The 19104-nt window shown below is 43.3% G+C and overlaps 1 protein-coding gene across 2 annotated transcripts; it reads right to left on the bottom strand.

The window, feature by feature from the left end:
- Positions 1-788: 788 nt before the first annotated feature.
- FRS3 (fibroblast growth factor receptor substrate 3) lies at positions 789-17491 on the bottom strand. 2 transcript variants are annotated; one of them, XM_051996928.1, is made up of 7 exons: positions 17324-17491; positions 14963-15107; positions 13617-13705; positions 12245-12431; positions 7492-7653; positions 5657-5814; positions 789-4185 (listed from the first exon to the last, which is right to left on the bottom strand). In XM_051996928.1, exons 3-7 carry the CDS (start codon positions 13680-13682, stop codon positions 3232-3234), a joined length of 1527 nt encoding a protein of 508 aa, XP_051852888.1. In that variant the 5' UTR covers positions 13683-13705; positions 14963-15107; positions 17324-17491; the 3' UTR covers positions 789-3231. The 2 variants fall into 2 exon arrangements, with proteins under 2 accessions (XP_051852888.1, XP_051852889.1); XM_051996929.1 differs by lacking the exon at positions 17324-17491 and having other exon boundaries at positions 14963-15705.
- Positions 17492-19104: the final 1613 nt, after the last annotated feature.

The following is a 19104-nucleotide window of genomic DNA, read 5'->3' on the forward strand; positions in this document are numbered from 1 at the left end:
TCCCAAAATCAACTTGTATTTATTATGTATGCAAGGTGTTTTCCTTAACAGAATATCAGCTCCTCAAGGACTTTTGTATCCCCAGCGTTTAGCATAATGTCTGGCACATCACATGTGCTGGCTGATTGCCTGCCAAGCAGTGCAAGTTTTATTCCCTCTTTTTGAGAAACACATATTGAGGGGTCTTTCCTCCTACTTCTCTCTTGGTCCAGTCTGAAGCAGGAGGCCACCAGATTCCTGCCTCTCTCAGTAGAAAAGGAGCTGGGGGCTAAGTGAAGGTAGCCCAGAAATGACCCAAAGGAAGGTAATCTAATTCACTGCCTAACTACTGTTATGTCAGGAAATGAAATCCATCCATTCTTCCATATATGACCCACCCTATAAAAATAAAATCACACCCAGAATGGTCTCCCTGGAGTGAAGCCATAGGCCAGAGGGGAAGAGGAGGAAGATGGACATGATTCCAGGAACCATACTGGGCCCCCAGATAATGGGACTCACACATCCTGTTATGTGTCTATCCCCCATTAAGTATGTCACTGATAGTCAGACAATGCCCAAGGTCACTAGGAAGCTGGTTGGGGTGGACGATCCCCAGACAGGTGAAGGGGGGCTCTAGGGAATTGGTCATGGTTATAACAGTTACCACTCCTATTCCTGTAGGCCTTTAAAGCTTGCAAATCCCTTTCCTTGCAACCACGCAAGGGTTCCAGAGCATAGGTATTATTATCCACATTTTACAGATCAGGAAACTGAAGCTCAGAGGTAAAATAACATATCCAGAGGCACACTGCTTACAAATTTATAGGATTTAAGGCTCAAAGGAAGTTTAGAAATTTAGTTCAACTCCATTTTACAGATAAAGAAACTGAGGCTCAGAGATGTGATGGAACTTACAGAATTATGGACCACAGAATTAGGGACATTTAATGCCATTGAGTCCAATTCCCTTATTTCACAGACAAGGAAACTGAGGCGAAAGAAGTTAAATGAATTGCCCAGGCTAAGTTGTCCAACTAGTAAGTGTCTGAGGTAGGATTTGAACTTGGGTCTCCCTGATTCCAAGTCCAGTGTTCTATCCACTCAGCCATCTGGCCGCCTCTATCTTATCCCAAATAACACAAGTGATAATGGCTCGCATTTCTATGGCACTTTGAACAGTTAACAAAGCACTTGCCTCATCACACAGAGGTAATAGTGCAAATACTGTTCTCATTTTATATATAAGGAAACTGAGGTCTAGTGACTTCATTGGGATCTCTCAGGTAATAAACGTCAAAGATGAAACTTAAATCCAGGTTCTCTGATGGCAGAACCAGTGCTCTTCCCATTATGCCAAGCAACATTTGTATACAGGCCATCTAGCTCTTTCCATGTCAAGATGCCTCTCGAAAGAGCCCGTGCTCAAACCCAAGTCTTCCCATTTGGAATCCCCTGCCCTTTTTCAGAGGGGAAGATAAGCAGTTGTGGATGTGGGCAGGGGAGCGAGGCCAGGTTGAGCTTGAACAGCGCCCCTCTCCATTCCCGGTGGGTGTATCTGGGGCTCCTCGGGCCCGTTTCCTCTTCATTACTGAGGATGATTTGGGCTTCTCTTCAGCTCCATTGGAGAGGCAGTGTGGTTTAGTGGAAACATCACTGGGCTTGGAGTCGGGGGACCGGAATTCCTATCCCAGCAGGAGGAAGGCCTTCGTCTCTCTAGGTCTTCATTGTTTTAGCAACGGCAGTGGTGGTGTTGGCGCTGCCACCTTCACAAGGCTATAATGAGAACACTTGGACAAGCCTAAAGCCTTCTAGAAATAGGAACTCTGTCATTATCAGGGTTCAGGCCTGGTGAGGAAACTGAGGTACAAAGAGGACAGGAGATGGCTGTGCCCTCCTGATACTCCCCCCCAGGCCTCAGGTGCTTAGATCGGAAATTCGAGTTAGACGGGACCCTATACTTCATCTCGTCCATCTCCCAGCTCATCCCACCTCCCTCACTTTATAGAATAGCATCTGAGGTCTCAAGTCATATAGGCAGTAGCAGAGTCTGCATATGAACCCGGGTCCCAAGTCCAAGCCCACCCCCAATTGCTGCTGCTGCTGCTTTAACTCTGGTTAAACAGGAAAACCTGCATAAGAGAAATGGGAAGTCAGGGGAAGAGCTGGGGCTGTCAGAGAGGAAACAGAGGACATCTCCCATGCCCCCAGGGCTATCCCCACCTTACTTTGGCCTTATCCCCAGCCCTTTTCAAGCTTTAGTTCCCAACCCAAATTGTTAATGCTCTCCACAAATGACTTGGTATTAAATTTATGTACATTTTATACTGAATTATTTTTATACATGTTGTTCCTTCCTTCCTCAACACCTCCCTAAAGGGATTTGTTTCTGTTTTGTCTTTGTATCCCCAGCACCGAGCACAATGTCTGGCATACAGTAGGCACTTATTAAATGCTTGTTCTAATGAACTACATACAAGGTCATTCACGAAAGGAGATTCCCTTTCTCTACCGAGGGTCCCAGCTGTTGTTCTGTTAGCCAGACTTTAATGAGACAGTGTCGAGGCAACTTCTGGGTCAGGATCCCTTAAGAGGAAAATAAGAAATAATCATAGCCCTTAAGACATAACCCAGAGCTGCCTGGGCTTCCTTGAAAAGCCTTCCTTCAAGAGCCCTCCAGGTCTAACCCAAGAAGACTTTCCCAAATTCCATCCCCTCCCCAGAAAGGAACTCCAACACAAGGGTAACATCATCCACAGAGCCAGGATTTAAAAATAATAATAATAATAATAATAATTAATAAATATGTTAAATAACATTTAAAACAATAAATAGAAAAATAAACTGATAAATAAATCAAAGTACAAAATGCTTCCAAAACTGCAACAGAAAAAAAAAAAGACAGACAAGACACCTAATTGAGTAGCTTCAAATGTGATCACAAATGATCTCTTTTCACAGTTCACAGCTTTGCTCCCTCCTCTCCCAATACGCTCTTCCCAGAAGGCTGACTCCAGGAGACCCCAAGCCCAGTAGTATGTATCTTGGTGAACCCCAGCATGCATCAGGGTATGATGCTCCCAGCCCCAGTGCCCTCCAGCAAAGCAGCAGCAAACCCTCTAGAGGGGAGTTAAGGAAAATGGATCCAGGAACATTGGGAACCAATGGCTAAAATCTCCTTGGATGGAGATGGAAGAGGAAGAGGAGGGCTATAGGAAGGCACACTCTGGGCCATGATGAGTGGGCCTCTCCCTACAGTGGCAGGTCAGTACTATTGTGGCGGGTTTTCCGGGAAGTGCCATCATCTCGGGGTAGCGCCCTTTGTAGGCTGGACATTGCTGCGGTCTTTTTAAGATCAATCACAGCGTAGGAATCTGACCGGCGGGTGGGATAGGCAGAGGGCACTGGAGGACGAGGAGCTGGGGGACTCTGGTGCTCCTTGGGGTGGTCCCCAGCCCAGCCCTTCAGTTCCACTTGAATGTAGTTCAGCTGTCGGGGTGGTTCTGGACCTGGTCGACGGAAATCAAAGTTGAATACTCGAGGAGACCCTCGCCGGCGGGACAGTGGCACAGGAAAGTTGATGTGACTTCGTGGGGCAGCCCGAGCATTTATGTAATTCTGGAGTGGGGTCTCATCCTCATCACCACCATCAGGGTAGCCATTGGAGGAAGGGGTCAGCCCATCTCTGGAGTCCCCATCATCCTCATCTCCTGGCTGGTGAGCCTGGCTCTCCCACACAGGTGGCAGTGAAGGCAGGTTCTCATAGTGTAGAAGAGCTGCCCGCCGCTGTGAAAAGCCATTCCAGCTCAGCTCCTCTTGGCTCAGTCTCCAATTCCCACCACGGGGCAGCCCCCCACCAGTGAGGTTCTCATACGTACACTTGGGCTGAGCCAGACACTCAGCCGGGCACTCGTTGTTGTTGTTGTGGGCTGGTCCACCCTGCTGGCCAGGGCAGAGAGGACTCCCACATTCTGGCCCAGGGCTGCCACAATAACCCTGACACTTCACCACATGACGGAGTGTGGAGCTTGGGTCCAGGACAAACTTCACCTGACCTGGCTGCAGGAACACCTTGGGGTCTCGGCTGTCTAGGACACAGCTTCGAGCCCTCGAAGGGAACCCTACCCGACCCTCAGGCAAAGGCTGTAGGCAGCGCCGGCCTCTTCTGTCTTCCTCATTTCCAGGTGTGTTGACGTAGGTATGGGACTGTGAAATAAAAGCAGATGCATGAAATCAGGGAAGAGCTGAAAGAGTCAAAGAGGAAAATGAACTTCCCCAACGAGAAAGAGACAAGGACTAGAGCCATAATTTCATAAGAAAAGGGAACTCACAAATGAGGGAGCTCCCTCCACAAATACAGGATAGCAACCTGCCCTCTCTGCAACATTTATTCTTAGAGAGTTTCCTAAAACATAGAGAGTTTAAATGACTTGACTAGGTTCAGACAGTAATTTGTACTGGAGGAGGAACTTGAACCCAAGTCATGATGGCTTCTAGGCAGGCTCTCTATCTACTAAATCATGATGCCTCCAACTCTAACATGAAAACCCCTCCCCTCAAAGGATATGAACAGATAATTTACAGATGAAGAAATTAAAACCATCTATAGTCATACGAAAAAATGCTCTAAATAGTTATTGATTAGAGAAATGCAAATTAAAACAACTCTGAGGTCCCACCTCCTGAGATTGGCTAAGATAACAGGAAAAGATAATGATAAACATTGGAGGAGATGTGGGAAAGCTGGGACACTAATGCTTTGTTGGTGGACTTGTGAAATGATCCAACTATTCTGGAGAGCAATCTGCAACTATGTTCAAAGGGTTATAAAACTGTGTACACCCTTTGACTCAGCACTGCTACAACTGAGTATGTATTCCAAACAGGAAGAAGAATCCACATGTGCAAAAATGTTTGTAGCCGCTCTTTTTGTGGTGGCAAAGAACTGGAAAATGAGGAGGTACCCATCAACTGGGGAATGGCTACATAAGTTATGGTATAGGAAAGTAATGGAATATTATTGTTCCATAAAAAATGATGAACAGGCTGATTTTAGAAAGGTCTGGAAAGTTTTACATAAACTAATTATCCATCCCGCATACATATCTCATACAACATTGTATGGTGGACAGAATTTTTGCCTTGGCGTTGCTGAGTGAAACAAGCAGAACCTGTAAAACAATGTACAGAGCAACAGCAAGATTGTATAATAACCAACTATGAAAGATTTGGTTCTTCTCAGCAGTTCAGTGATCTGAGGCAATACCAATCAAGTTTGGATGGAAAATCCAAAATCCATCCAAATCCAGAAAGTGAACTATGGAGATAGAATGTAAATCAATATGTTAGATTCACTTTTGTTTTTTCCTCATGGGTTTTCCCGTTTGTTCCGATTTTTCTCTCCCAACATGATTCATAAGGAAATATGTAAAAATATGTACATGTATAACCAAAAGAAGAAAGCATTGCTTTTACATGTAACTGGGGAAAATATATTTTTTTTCATTTAAAAATAAAATTAGCAAATTTAAAAAAAGAAGAGACCTTCTTCCCACCTCTCCCCTCTCTACTCCTCTCACAAGGTTTCCAATGGAGGGAACAGCCAAGCTTCCTTTCTTTTAATCTTGCTCTTGCCAAAAATCCCAAAGCCAGAGGTTAGCAGACAATCATCACTCACCTGCTCCTCAGGGGCAATAAGGGCATGGGTGGACTCCTCTCCAAGGGAAGAATGTCGCAAGCTGCTCATAGAAGCAGGACGAGGAGTGGAATATGGCGGGCCATCTCCAGGGAAATTGGGGAAGCCATTAGAGAAGCCAGACACAGTGTAGCCCAGAGCTGGAAGAAGGAAGAAGTCATGACAAGATCAGAACTAAAGGCAACCATGCTGCATTTAGTATCTCTTCAGATACTAAGTAGCTGGAGTATCTCTTCAGAAGGAATCTTGCCAGACTTTAATCTTCTTCATGCAGAGTTCTCATCAGTGGCTTAAAAATTTTCAGTATCTCCCTATTATCTACCAAATAATGTTCAAACATGTCTACTTGGTATTTGAAGCCCAGAAGACAACCTCATCTTCTTTCCAAAATCTATGGTCCAATCAAATCCCAGAATATACTCTGAACTTTCCCACTTCCATACCTTTGCTCATTCTTCTTTTTCTACTTACAAGGTCTTACTACCCAAATTTCTATCAACAAACTTCCCCTTACTTTTTGGGGTTTTTTGTAAGGCAATTGGGGTTAAGTGACTTGTTCAGGGTCACAAAACTAGGAAGTGTTAAGTATCTGGGGCCAGTTTTGAACTCAAGTCCTTCTGATTCTAGAGCTAATGCTCTACTCACTGAGGCATCTAGCTGCCCCTCCCCTCTATTTTTAAAAACTCACTCCAATCCTACTTCCAACACAAAGACTTCCCCAACCTACCCAGGTCAAAATGAGTTCTCTCTTCTTCACTCCCAAAACAACACTCATTAGTTCTGCATAATCTGGGCACTCTGAGTTGGGATGGGATCTATTCTCTATTAACACAGAAATTTCAGGAAGGAAATCCCCTATACCAGTATTAATCTATTATGGTTCTGCAACTTCTAGTTAGAGATGAATTGCACTGAGAGATTGAATGATTTGCTAAGAACCCCACAGTCCAAAGAGTTCTCTCCCTCTCCTCCTCCCCCAACCAAGGTGGGACTCAGGTATTGCTGACTCCAAGGATAGCCTTCTCACTTAAGAAATGCTTATTAATGGACAAAGTGAACAGCCACACAGACATTTCCAAGGCACTTCTCACTGTACCTGATGTGTTTATATCCTATCTCTCAGTGAGCTTTTTATAAGCACTTAATAGTGTCTGGCATATAGTAGGTACTTAATAAATATTAACTGATTAATCAATTGAGGGGAAGCACACTTTGCATTTCATTTGGCTTCCCCAGTCCACAATAATATACAACAATAAGTCATAACAATAGTCCATATCAATATGGTGCTTTGTGGTTTATGATGTACTTTAGGTTTTGGTAACCTTTTGATTTTGTACTCCAAAATGCAAACAGAAGATTTATTATTCACACTTTACAGATACAAAATTGAGATTCATAAAAGTTAAATGACTTGCCAAGATCACACTGGAAATGTTAATAGGTAAAATTCGAACCCAGGCCTCTTGACTCCAAGTGCTCTTTTCATAAGCCTCATGCAGGTGCTTGCTGAATGAGGGGTGAACAAAAATCAGGCATCATGCCTCTCCAGAAACCCATACCTTGGAGATCTGGCAATTAAGAAAGATGGAGCTATCTGGGACCCAGTTTCAGACAAAGAGAAAGGAGGAAGAGAAGTACAGGATGCCATTACCACAAAAACCCACCATCTCTTTCTTGAGTCCGCAACCATCAGTTAGGACACAATAATTCCCAGCACTCTGGTGAGCTGGACCTTGTACCCCATTCAAGCTTAGGTTCATCTTTCCTGCCAGATCCCAGGCAAGGGAGTATAAGGGGGTTGAGAAGGGACTCACCATTAGCAGCATGAGGGGTCTGGGGCAGGCCAACCTCGGCTGAGTGGCTGCTCCGAGTGACAATGACTGGCTCTTCCATCACGCTAATGCTATTGCACTGCATCAGATCCTGTAGGAGGTTGAAGAGCTCCTCAGCCCGAGAGCACTTGAACGCAAAGATGCCTATTCAAGGAGAGAAAGATAGCATGTTAGTTGGGGATGCCTGACTCTGGACATGCCATTTCATTTCCCTGCACCTCAGTTTCTTAATTTGCACAAAAGAAACAACATAGGCTCTGCCTCAAAGTGTTCTTGTAAGGGAAGTGTTCTTATCGTACTCTCATGTTAATGTCAATGTCAACCCTCTGGGATAGGAACTCTCTTCAATGATGCAAGAAGCAATTCAGGTCTAACTTAAAATCTTAGAAGTACCTGAAACTCAGAAGAATCAATGAGATGGGATTCAAACTTAGGTCTTCCTGACAAGGTCGACACCCAGTCTCACCACACTGGCTTCTCGAAAAGTATAAAAGTATTCTTTAAATGTGGGCTATCAATGAGCATTCTCTGAACTTCATCTGCTTTCCAGACAACATCTAGGAAGGTCAAAAGAGCTGCCACAACACATGCTAAGTATGGAGTTCAATATATTTTCCATATAAATCAGGGGTTCTTAATCTAAGATTTCCCAAGATATATGTACTTGGATTAGGAGAGAAGGAAAATAGACCTTTATCTTCAGTAACATTTACTTTCCTTTGTAATCCTCTGCATTTTATTTTATTCATTCAAAAACACTATTCTGAGAAAAAGTTCACAGATTTCATTGGAATACCTAAAGGTTTCATGACACCAAAAAAGGCAAAGAAGTCCTGATATAGATATTAGGAATGCAAATTTCTCACGTCATACAAAGATGGCATCTGAATACTGCTCTCCCTCCAAATAACCCCACCAATCCCAAGTTACAGCCTCAGACACCAGTGTTCTAGAGGGACCACATCTAGAAGCATCACACAGTTCTGAAGATGTAGTGACCAGGACTCTTTGATATAATCAGATGCTCAAAAGGTCTCACCTTCAAATGATAGCAACAATGACCATCCCAGCCCTCCTAAGGAAAAAGGATGCCAAAAAACACAATAGTAGATATTTATTTGTTCTGAATGCTGTACTATTTTCACAAGAGTGGGAAGGAAAGAAATAAAATCCAACAGGAAAGTGTACTAGATGATACCTAAACATTTTCAGTGACTCTGATTGTCCTTACCCAATGGACCTAATCAATCAAAAAGCATTAGTGCCCCCCACAATACTCTCTCTTAATTATACCAACTATCTACCCAGCTCTAAGGAGCTCCTCTATGGCTAAAGGACAAATTGGAAGAGAGTGTAGAATGGAAAATACCCTGTGACCTTGGGTGGGCTAAACTCAGCAGTTGGTACATCCCTAAGTGACCACTTTATCCAGGGTGGGAAAATGTTCTTCTTCCTTGTTCCACTCCTGGTTTTGCCTCCCCTGCCACTGTTTTCTCCTGCTGGCTGCACCCAAGCCTTTGCGCTAGGGTCACTTTGGCTTCTTTCCCATAAAATGGCTATGAGGACTCCAAACAGGCCCTACTTCTTCTTTCTATACAGACTTTTGTTTAGGGGTGGGGAGGAAGGGGAGTCACTTAGAGATACTTATTTTACAAATGAAGAAACAGAGAACAAAAGATAGGATCCCAAAATCAGCCCATTCTCTCCTCTGGGAAAAGTCCTCCAGCCTAAAGTGATCTCCTCCTCTTGCCTTAATCTAATTTCTAAAGCACATGGTAAAGGAACTTAGAGCTCTCTCATCCACAGATGCAGTATCCTTACTTCCCCTGAAGTGTGGAATATAGCTATATTCCACATATATATATGGCATATATATGGCAGTTTGGAATATGGCTATTTTTCTCAAGGGGGACTATGGAATGCCTATGTAATCACAGCCTGGGACTAGGTCAAAGCACCTCAGGGAGGGAGCCAAGCAAAACCATGAAAAAAGCAAAGAATACAAACAACGTAGTTCATTATTCTCCATGAACCCCATAGCATCAATGCACTGCAAAAGTGGCTGTGAAATAACAAAAGGAAATAAATTGAGTTTCTTTTTGCTGTGTCTATAAAGGAGGCAATGATGGTAACCATGGTAAAAGAGAAGTCCAAGGACAGGTAGTGTGGAAAGCAGAGATTAGACCTGTTATTTCATCAGTGAAGGGAGTTCAGTGAGGAAGTTTCCTTTTCCAATGGAGATCAGCAATGGTTGTGTAAGAGAGGTACCTGGGGCACAGACAGATTCAGTGGTTTGTCTAGTGTCACAGTCAGTAGATATCAGAGTTATGATAGAGATCCTTTCAACTTGAGAGAGCTTCCCAGTTTACATTGAGCGAGCTTGAATCATCACATGCCATCAAATTGTAAAGTGGCCATAGAAGCAGAATTAGAATCACAGACTTGGAGCTGGAAGAGACCTTGGAATTTATCTAATTCAACTCTCCCTCCTCACTGTAAAGTGGGGGAACGGAGATCTAGAAAAATTAAAAGAATGTTCCAGGGTCACCCACAGGAGGTAAATCAGAGAGACAAAATTCAAACTTAGGTCTCTGGAAATCAGAGTTGCTTCTCTTTCCATTCCACTACTCTGCTTCATAATGAACATATTTCCAAACACCAGACCTAGTGCCCTAGCTAGATCAGCACCTTGCAAAGGGGAGACGAGCATGAGAAAGTTAAAAGCTGATCTGCCAGGAGAAGAGAAAAAAGCTTGCTTTAATTTCATTAAGCAGAAGCCCAGGCACTCTTTGTTTGTTTGGGGGGGAGGGGGGAAGGTTTTGGTCTTTGTATGTTAAACATGTAAACAAGAAAAATCAGATCAAAAAGAAAATGAGAAAGAAAGCAAAAAGCAAGCAAACAACAACAAAAAAGTGAAAATAACATGTTGTGATCCACACTTAGTCCCCACATTCCTCTCTCTGAGTGCAGATGGTTCCCTCCATCACAAGACCATTGGAATTGGTCTAAATCACCTCCTTGTTGAAAAGAGCCACAACCATCAGAGGTGATCATCACATAATCTTGATGCTGTGTACAATGTCCTCTTGATTCTACTCACTTCACTTAGCAACAGTTCATGCAAGTCTCTCTAAAATCATCCTGTTGATCATTTCTTATAGAACAATAATATTCCATAACATTCATATATCATAACTTGTTCAGCCATTCTCCAACATTCTCCAATTCCTCGCCACTACAAAAAGAGCTGCTACATTTTTGCACATGTAGGTCCTTCTCCCTTTTTTATGATCTCTTTGGATACAGGCCCATTAGAGACATTGCTGGGTCAAAGAATATGCAGAGTTTGGTAGATCTTTGAGCACAGTTCCAAATTGCTCTCCAAAATGGTTGGATCCATTCCCAATTCCACCAACAATGTATTAGTGTCCCAGTTTTCCGACATCCCCTCCAACATTTATCATTACCTTTTTGTGTCATCTTGGCTAATTTGAGAGGTGTGTGGTAAGTAATATCACAAAGTTGTCTTAATTTGCATTTCTCTGATCAACAGTAATTTAGAGCATTTTTTCTTATGACTAGAAATGGTTTAATTTCTTCATCTTAAGATTGTCTGTTCATATCATTTGACCATTTTTCAACTGAAGAATGGCTTGTATTCTTAGAAATTTGAATCAATTCTCTATATATTTTAGAAATCAGGCCAGAGACTCCTTTTTAAAAAAAGTGATAGAAAATTCTGAGAACACTTACGTGAATTGATGCCAAGCAAAATGATCAGAACCAGGAGAACATTATACACAAGAACAATAAAATTTTAACAATGATCAACAGAGAAACTCAGTTACTCTCATCAAGACAATGATCCAAGATCATTCCAAAGGATCCATGAGAAGACCCACCTCCAGAGAGAAAATTGATGAACTCTGAATGCAGAAGTTTTGAAAAAAATTATTTTTATTATCTTAGTTTGTTTGTGTTTTCTTTTGCAGCATGGTAATGTTTTGTATGACTTTACACATATAATCAAAATCAAAATGCTTGTCTTCTCAAAGAAAGTGGAAGGATGGTAAGGAGGGAAAGAATTTGGAACTTCAAAGTTTGAAAAAATGACTGATGAAAGGTTTTTTTTTTTAACATGTAACTGGGAAATAATAAAACAAAACTAATTTTAAAAATATTTTGATAACCATATTTCAATATGTTTCCTTTGTAATCGTATGCACTGTTTTAAGCATTTAAAAACATTCTACGAAGAGTTGTTTTCTAGACTGCACCAGCCCACCAAAAGGGTTTGTGATTGTCTGTCTTTCTGTCTCTCTTTCTCTGTCTCTCTCACAACTCTAGCTCCTCACTACTGCTGTTCTCTGCCAAGAGGTTATAGAGCAGCCATGGCTCTGGTGGTCATTCATGACCACTCACCAGCAGCCCTGACTTCCTCCCTGAGCCCACAATTCCCTTTAACTTAGAGCTAAGATTTGAACCCAGGCTCTGTCTTCAAAGCTGGTGCTTTTCCTACTATACCACACTGCTAGACTTTAATAGTTCTTTCTGCCTCTAAAATGCTAACATAAGCTAGGGATTTTCACTAAACCACATAGAAGTGGCCCAAGGACAGCTCCCCTTGCAGACTGTAGCCTACCTCAGCTAGGGTCCCTAGGTCCCAGGTCCAGAAGAAGCAGGCTGAGAACAGAAATGTGCCCATGCAGCCATGAGAAGAGAGGCTGGTGCTCACCCTGTCCTGTCTGGCAGCGCCGGCCACTCTCAAAGGAGAAGAGGTTGGAGTCGAAGCCGTATCGCCGCAGGCAGAGGTAGGGCCACCGCACAGCATCACGCCTGTGGAGGTGCAGCACCAGCTCCCTTTGGGTCAGCTCCATCACCCCAGAGCCCAGCTCCATTCCCTCATCATCCACGTTTATTACCTAGGTATCAGGGGGAAAGATCAAGTTGGGAAAGCATGGAAAGAGACATTGGAGCAAAGAAGGAAGCAATCATAGACTAATGGGGAAATTCTAAGGACCAATTTTGGGATTTAGAACTGAAAGGGAGTTTAGAATATCACAACACCATAAAGTGTCAGAATGGGATAGGAGCTTAAACATCACAGGAACAGAAATTTAGAGCTGGAAGGATCCCAGAGACCATCAAGTCCAACTTACAATTCACAAATGAAGAAAGTAAGGTTGAAGATTCAGAGATGAAGTGACTTACCCACAATCACACAGCTAACAAAAAGGAGAGCCAAGAATAAAACATGTTTTCTGACTGGATTTTGTGCTCATCCTAATAGACCACTGCTTGTCAAGAGAAATGAGTTTAAGTTCCGCTAAGACTGACTCACTATGTGGCTCTGGGGCAATCACATCTTTTCTTCAACCTCAGTTTTCACTTAAAATTAAAGTCTTGGACTAAATTGTCTTTTAGGTCTTATCCAGCTCTGACCATCTATGGTTTTAATATGGAATCATGGTACAATTCCATAAAAAGAAAGAACAGTAGATTTGAAACTACAGAACTGGGTTCAAATCTTAACTCTTTTATCAATTATCTGTGGAATTCAACCAACTTTTCTAGGCCTCTCCTTCCTCCTCTGAGAATAGTAAGAGGCTAAATGAGATTATTTCTCAAGTCTCTTTCAATGATAACATTTTGTGATTCTAAGATCTTGAATCTCAATCTTCCTCACATGCCCACTCTGGGCATTACCAGAGTGGAAGGTGGCAATTCAGAGGCTTTTTTTTTGTTTTTGGAAGGGGGGAAGGCTCAAGATGAAGGTGAAGACAAAGGCAAAAAGGTACTGACTCTCTTTCCTTCTCTGCCCAAGAGCTGCACTCCTTTGAGACAAGAGCTCCCTCTTCCGATGGGTTAGTAAAATAAATCCTAGCTTCAGTGAGCTATAGGGATGAAAAAGGGGCTCCTCCTACAGGTAGAAGAGAGTTCTTTGGTTCACAAAAAAAGTCAACTGTCACTTGCTCTTATGGGGCTGAACTGACTCCTTCTGAATCATCCCTTGATTCTGGAGCACCTTAGATGCTGGCCCAAGAGGTTCCCCAGGAATGGGAAGAAGTGGAGATAAGGGGAGGAAGGGTGATGAGGAGGGTAAGTACCTTGAATTTAGTAGGATGGTTATTTGGTATACTGTCTCTGTAGAGGCAGCCAAGGCAGCTTCCCATGATGTCAAAACAGCTGGTCAGCTCTGAGATGAAAATGCAGGACAGAAGCAGTAAGATCATGAGGCAGAGTCCCAGAATATACTCTGCTCCTGGGTATGGAGCCTTGTACAAAGCCTTGTAGTGGAAGCCGAGTTTTCTATCCCCTGCACCTCTGCCTCCCCAGTCCAATTCACAAGCAAGGACTGTGCTAGATGTTATGAAAGCAAAATAAATCATTTCTGACCTTACAGATATTATGTTTGCTTTATAAAACAGGCTTATGATTTTTATTAGCATAAGGAATTCCCACTGAGGAAACAGCATCTACCAATACCATTATCTTTGCTGCAACTTCCACAAAGGATTCTGAGAGGTTAAGAGATTTACCAAGAGTTACAGCCTGGATGTGTCAGAGGTGAGGCTTGAACTCAGGATTCCTTGCATCCAGGATTGGTTCTCTAGCCAATGAAGAGAACCCCACCAAGTGGAGGAAGTCTAAAAGAATCTAGACTTCTTATTTATCTTCTGTTTATTATCTTCTGTTTATCTAGTTTTTGTTTGTTCATACATACCTATTTTGTTTTAACTTTTTCTTCCCTATGAAACATAGGTGCTAGCATTCTGCTATTTCTCTGGCCTATCCTGCACTATAATACCCCATTATGGACTAGTAGAAACTCTCTCATAATAGACCCAATTTCTTATTTTTTCCTCAGTTTCTAGAATGGGAGGATCCAGGTTAAATGTAGCAAATATAACAGTTTGTGAACAAGGCAAAGGGATAAAGGGGAGTCAAGGTGAAAGAAGATTATAAATGCCAGGATCACTTCTTCCACGAAGTCTTCCCTGAAATGTTCAGCTAAAAGTCAGATCAGCCCTCAAATTTGCCTGGACCCCTTTCTCTGTCCTAAAAACCTATTCCCAAACATTTGCATATGTTCCTCTTCCCCTTCCATTAGACAGGAAAATCCACACAAACTCTTTTGTGTCTGATATTCAGATTTCCAAAGCTTAGCATAGTGCCCTAAACACTCTCTCTTTTTGTCTCTCTCTCCAATAAATCTTTAATGAATTGAACTATGATGTAAATTCACACCTGAAACTAAGCTAGAATAGAGTGAACCAAGAGAACAGACAAGTGAGGGACTTGAACTTAAAACTGATAGGTTACTGCTATCTGTATGATTAACATTCTCTGGTTCCACTCCAAAGTTTTTTTTTAACTGAAAAAGCTTTGAACATCAAGTCCTTAGTGAGGTGTTTTCTCCCTCGCCCCCTATATCCTCCAGCATAGATCTTACCTCACCCAGGCCATTGGGGAGCTGACCATGGGAAGGGGACAGGAGAGAACTCCCACTTTATCCCCACAATCTTCAGTGGGGCATCATGGTAGCTATCTTGAAAAGAAGTCACCCAGGCTCCATCTGGGATAGGCCCAAAGTTCACCTGGCAAAGAAGACAATGGGAAGCAGGTTTACCCAGAGACCTTTCAATCATGGCCTAGAGGTTATGATTGTCAAGGAAACCACCTTGCTTCAAATCTTATTGCTATGAAAATATCCTTTGTCTATGTTATATGTTCAGTTTTTCAAAGAACTTACAAGACAAATAAGGCAGGAATTATTATTTGCTTTTTATGGAGAGGCAAGTTTTCCTTCCAATTCCATTTTCTGGAGCCCTCTAAAGGTGCTCCATTATTTAAAGTCTTATAATGCCCGAGTTCTCTGGCCACAAGACCAATAATATATCTAAATCTCAGAGCACACAAGCCTTAGATATCTAAAGGAGAAAGGAAATAATTATATAGACCTTTATGTGCCAGGAACTGTGCTTTTTAAAATCATTATCTCACCTGGTCTTCACAACAATATTGAAAAGTAGGTCCCATTACTATCCCTATTTTATCATTGAAGAAACAGGCCAAGTTACTTGTGCAAGGTCACATAGATAGTTTCTACCATGATCTAAACTTAAGTCTTCCTGACTCCAAGAAGGAGACCTTTGAATAGCCCTGAAACTGAACTCTTTTGTTTTATCAGTCTCTTAATACAGCTTTAAGATACATTATATCATCTAACTCAAGCTAAATGTAATTTGTAACAAATGGGAAAATTGAGACTTGTAATAATGTTCCAAAGGAGCAAATAACTCCCTTCAGATAACAGAGTAATAGTAACAAAGTAGTAGTAACAGAGCTGGAATTTGACTTCAGATTCTCCACTCTTAAGTGCTCTTTCCATTACACTAAACAGCATAAATCACAAGAAATATTTTGTTTTCTAAATCAATCCAGTTCCTAATAGTAACAAATATGCTTTTTAAACTATTTCTGTCCTGAGACAGACCTTGCTATATCCAACTGTTTCCCAAAATTTCTGGAAAACCCACCTGACACCTCCATGAACTCCTCTGCCCTGCAGAGAGATCAGACTGTTACCTAGTAAAACTTGCCAAGCAAGATGTTCCATGCTCCCTTTAGATAATAGCATGATAATAGAAAGAGTACAGGCCCAGGGAAATAGGAGCATGGAGTTTGAGCCCTTGCTCTGACTAGCCACATAGATCTTGGGCAAGTAACTCCAGGCCTATTTCTTCCTTTATTGGATGAACTGAAATCCCTTCTGGGTTTAATATTCTGTGTTTCATATTTTCACATTTTATGTCCGAAGTTCCCCCCAGCCCCTATCACTTCATGTTCTGTTTTCTGGCACTCCACGTTCTTGGCTCTGTTTCAGCCCTATCTTTTCATCTCTCACATTCCAAACTCTGTATTCTAATATTCTATGTACCACTGAGCCTTACGTTCTGCACTCCTACATTCTTTGCCTGATTTTGTCCATTATGCCAATGACCAGAACCAATTAAAATGTAATTAGGAAACATTTATCAAAATAAATAAAAATATAATAAAATACAAATATTACATTTTAAAACTAAATCTGCAGACCACAGAGATCCTCATGAATGGTTTCTATTGAGTTTAACAATACTAGTCTAAAACATATTGCAGTCCTGATGGTCTAACATTCTAGGTTCTCAGGGTCTTATCCAGTTCCGCCATTCATCTACATCTTTTCTGGCATTCCAAGTTCTCAGGCCCCCCTAGTTCTGCCATTCTGTATCTGTTCTAACATTCTAGGTGCTCGGGTTCCTTTCAGTTCTGCCGTTCTATGTCTGTTCTAACATGCCATTCATCGATGTCTGTTTTAACATCCTAGGTCCTCAGGCCCCCTCCAACCCTAACAGTTTCTCAGCCTCCGGTGTGGGGCCCCTGCAGCGCCTGCCCAGCTCTGTGCTCAGCCCGGGCGCCAAGGCTCCCCCAGTCCCCAAGCCTCCCCGGCAGGGGACGGATTCGGCTCCGAGACCTGAGGAATGCAGGAGGCCGGGCCGCCACACACCCGCGGCCGCCGTGGTGCCCACCCGCTCAGGCCCGGCCCGGAGGCCAGACCGTAGCATGCGATGGGCAAGGGGGTCTTCCCCGCGTCCGGGCCCTCAGGGATGCCCGCAAGGACAGGGGCGGGGGCGGTCCTTCCTCCGCGGTCTCAGAGGCCAGGCCCGGCTCCTCCACAACTCAAGGCCAAGGGCAGCTCCCAGAGGGCGGAGAGGAGGAGGACAAGAAGCAGGAGGAGGGGGCGGCCGGGCCCAGCGCGCCCCGAACTCACATCGCCCCGCAGTCCAGGCGGAGCCAGGGGCCCCGCTCCCGGCTCCTGGGTCGGGTCGGGTCGGGTCGGCTCGGGTCCGGTTCCAGCTCCGGCCCTAGAGCGAGGCCTCGCCTCCCCGCCCCGCCCCACCCCGCCCCTCTCCCCGCAGCTGCTACCGCCGCTGCCGCTGCAAACCACCGCCGCCACTGTCGCAGCCGCAGCCGCCGGGGTCAGAGGTCGCCCCGACCGTACCAACGAGACGCGAGCAAGCGGCCCAGGGCTCGCAGAGCGGAGCGCAGCCTGGAAGGTCTCCCTCTAGAGGACGTGTCTGCTGTTGCAAAGAGCGAGGAGCTCAGGAGGTCGCCAGAGGGCGCTCGAGGCCGAACCAACCAGCTTTCATCAGCAAAAGGCATAATAGCATTTCTATGGGCCCTAAGGTTGGCAAAAAGCTTTACCAATAGTACTTTCTATGTCCCAGACCCGGGATGGAGGGGCTGTCATTATCTCTGTTGTACAAAGGGGAGTTCCTTACCCAGGATCACACACTGGGGAGGCGCTGGGGGGCACGTGGGGAACGGAATAGCTGAGAAAGGCCTCCTGTTGGGATTTGAGCAGAGTCTTTTTTTAATAATAAATCTTTCAAAATCCATGCAAAGATAATTTTCAGCATTCACCCTTGCAAAACCTGGTGTTCCAGATTTTTCTCCCTCTCCCTGCAATATAGGTTAAACGTGTAATTCTTCTAAACATATTTCCATGTTTATCATGTTTCACAAGAAGAATCAGGTCAAAAAGGAACAAAGTGAGAGAGAAAAAACCAAGCAAGTAAACAACAGCAAAAAAGGTGAAAATACTTCGCTGTGATCCTCATTCAGTATCGTCTTTTCTCTGGAATGGCCCTTTCCATCACAGCTCTACTGGAATTGGCCTGAATCACCTGGTTGTTAAAAAGAGCCAAATCCATCACCATAGTTAATCTGAATCTTTTTTTTTTTTCTAGTTTAAAGCTTCTTCTTCTTTTTTTTTTTTTTTAACTTTTTATTGATAGAATGCATGCCAGGGTAATTTTTTACAGCATTATCCCTTGCACTCACTTCTGTTCCGACTTTTCCCCTCCCTCCCTTCACCCCCTCCCCCAGATGGCAAGCAGTCCTTTACATGTTAAATATGTCACAGTGTATCCTAGATACAATATATGTGTGCAGTTAATCTGAATCTGAAAGGAAGCCAGGAGGCAAAGGGGAGGTGTGCAGTGGAAGTGAGGGGTGGGGAAGAGGTGACATCCTAGACATGGAGGCAATTAATGACAAGATATAGGGATAGAGTATAGCGGAAGAGAGCATAAAGTATACCAGTATTGCTATATTCTGGAGAGAGATAAAATTTAAGTAGACTAGAAAGGTATCAAAGAGCAGGTTGAAGGGCTTTAAATATCAGAGGATTTTATATCTGATGCTGGAGGTAATAGTTTATTGTATAATGATAGGGATGAAGTGTTCAGGGAGGGCTAGCACTTTTGATGTGAGGGCTTGCTGAGTCTTTTTCGTGCTGCTCATCCATTTTTGGGATTTACCTGTCATACAATTCTCACCTATGGTTCCAAGAAACTGTACCATGCACAGTGATCACACCCCAGTAAAATCTTCTGAATAGACAATACTCAGATTAAGGGTAGAATAAGGGGGTCACCTACTCCAATTTTGCCAAAACATCCCAAGGCAGAATGGGAGGATAAGAGTGATTTTTTCCAATGGCCATAAAGGCATCTGAAGCATTGTAGTGTAATGCCAGAGAAAGATGCC

Source organism: Antechinus flavipes, chromosome 4 (genome assembly GCF_016432865.1).
Source record: "Antechinus flavipes isolate AdamAnt ecotype Samford, QLD, Australia chromosome 4, AdamAnt_v2, whole genome shotgun sequence".
NCBI classification, from domain to species: domain Eukaryota; kingdom Metazoa; phylum Chordata; class Mammalia; order Dasyuromorphia; family Dasyuridae; genus Antechinus; species Antechinus flavipes.

What these genes read in the sequence shown, in the direction of transcription:
- FRS3 (XM_051996928.1), bottom strand. Translation starts at nt 13,682, where the DNA reads ATGGGAAGCTGCCTTGGCTGCCTCTACAGAGACAGTATACCAAATAAC. An exon ending in GCGCTGCCAGACAGGACAGG is followed by an intron (nt 7,654 to 12,244) that starts GTGAGCACCAGC and finishes CTCCTTGAATAG; the next exon opens with GCATCTTTGCGTTCAAGTGC. An exon ending in GACCCCTCATGCTGCTAATG is followed by an intron (nt 5,815 to 7,491) that starts GTGAGTCCCTTC and finishes TCCTTCTTCCAG; the next exon opens with CTCTGGGCTACACTGTGTCT.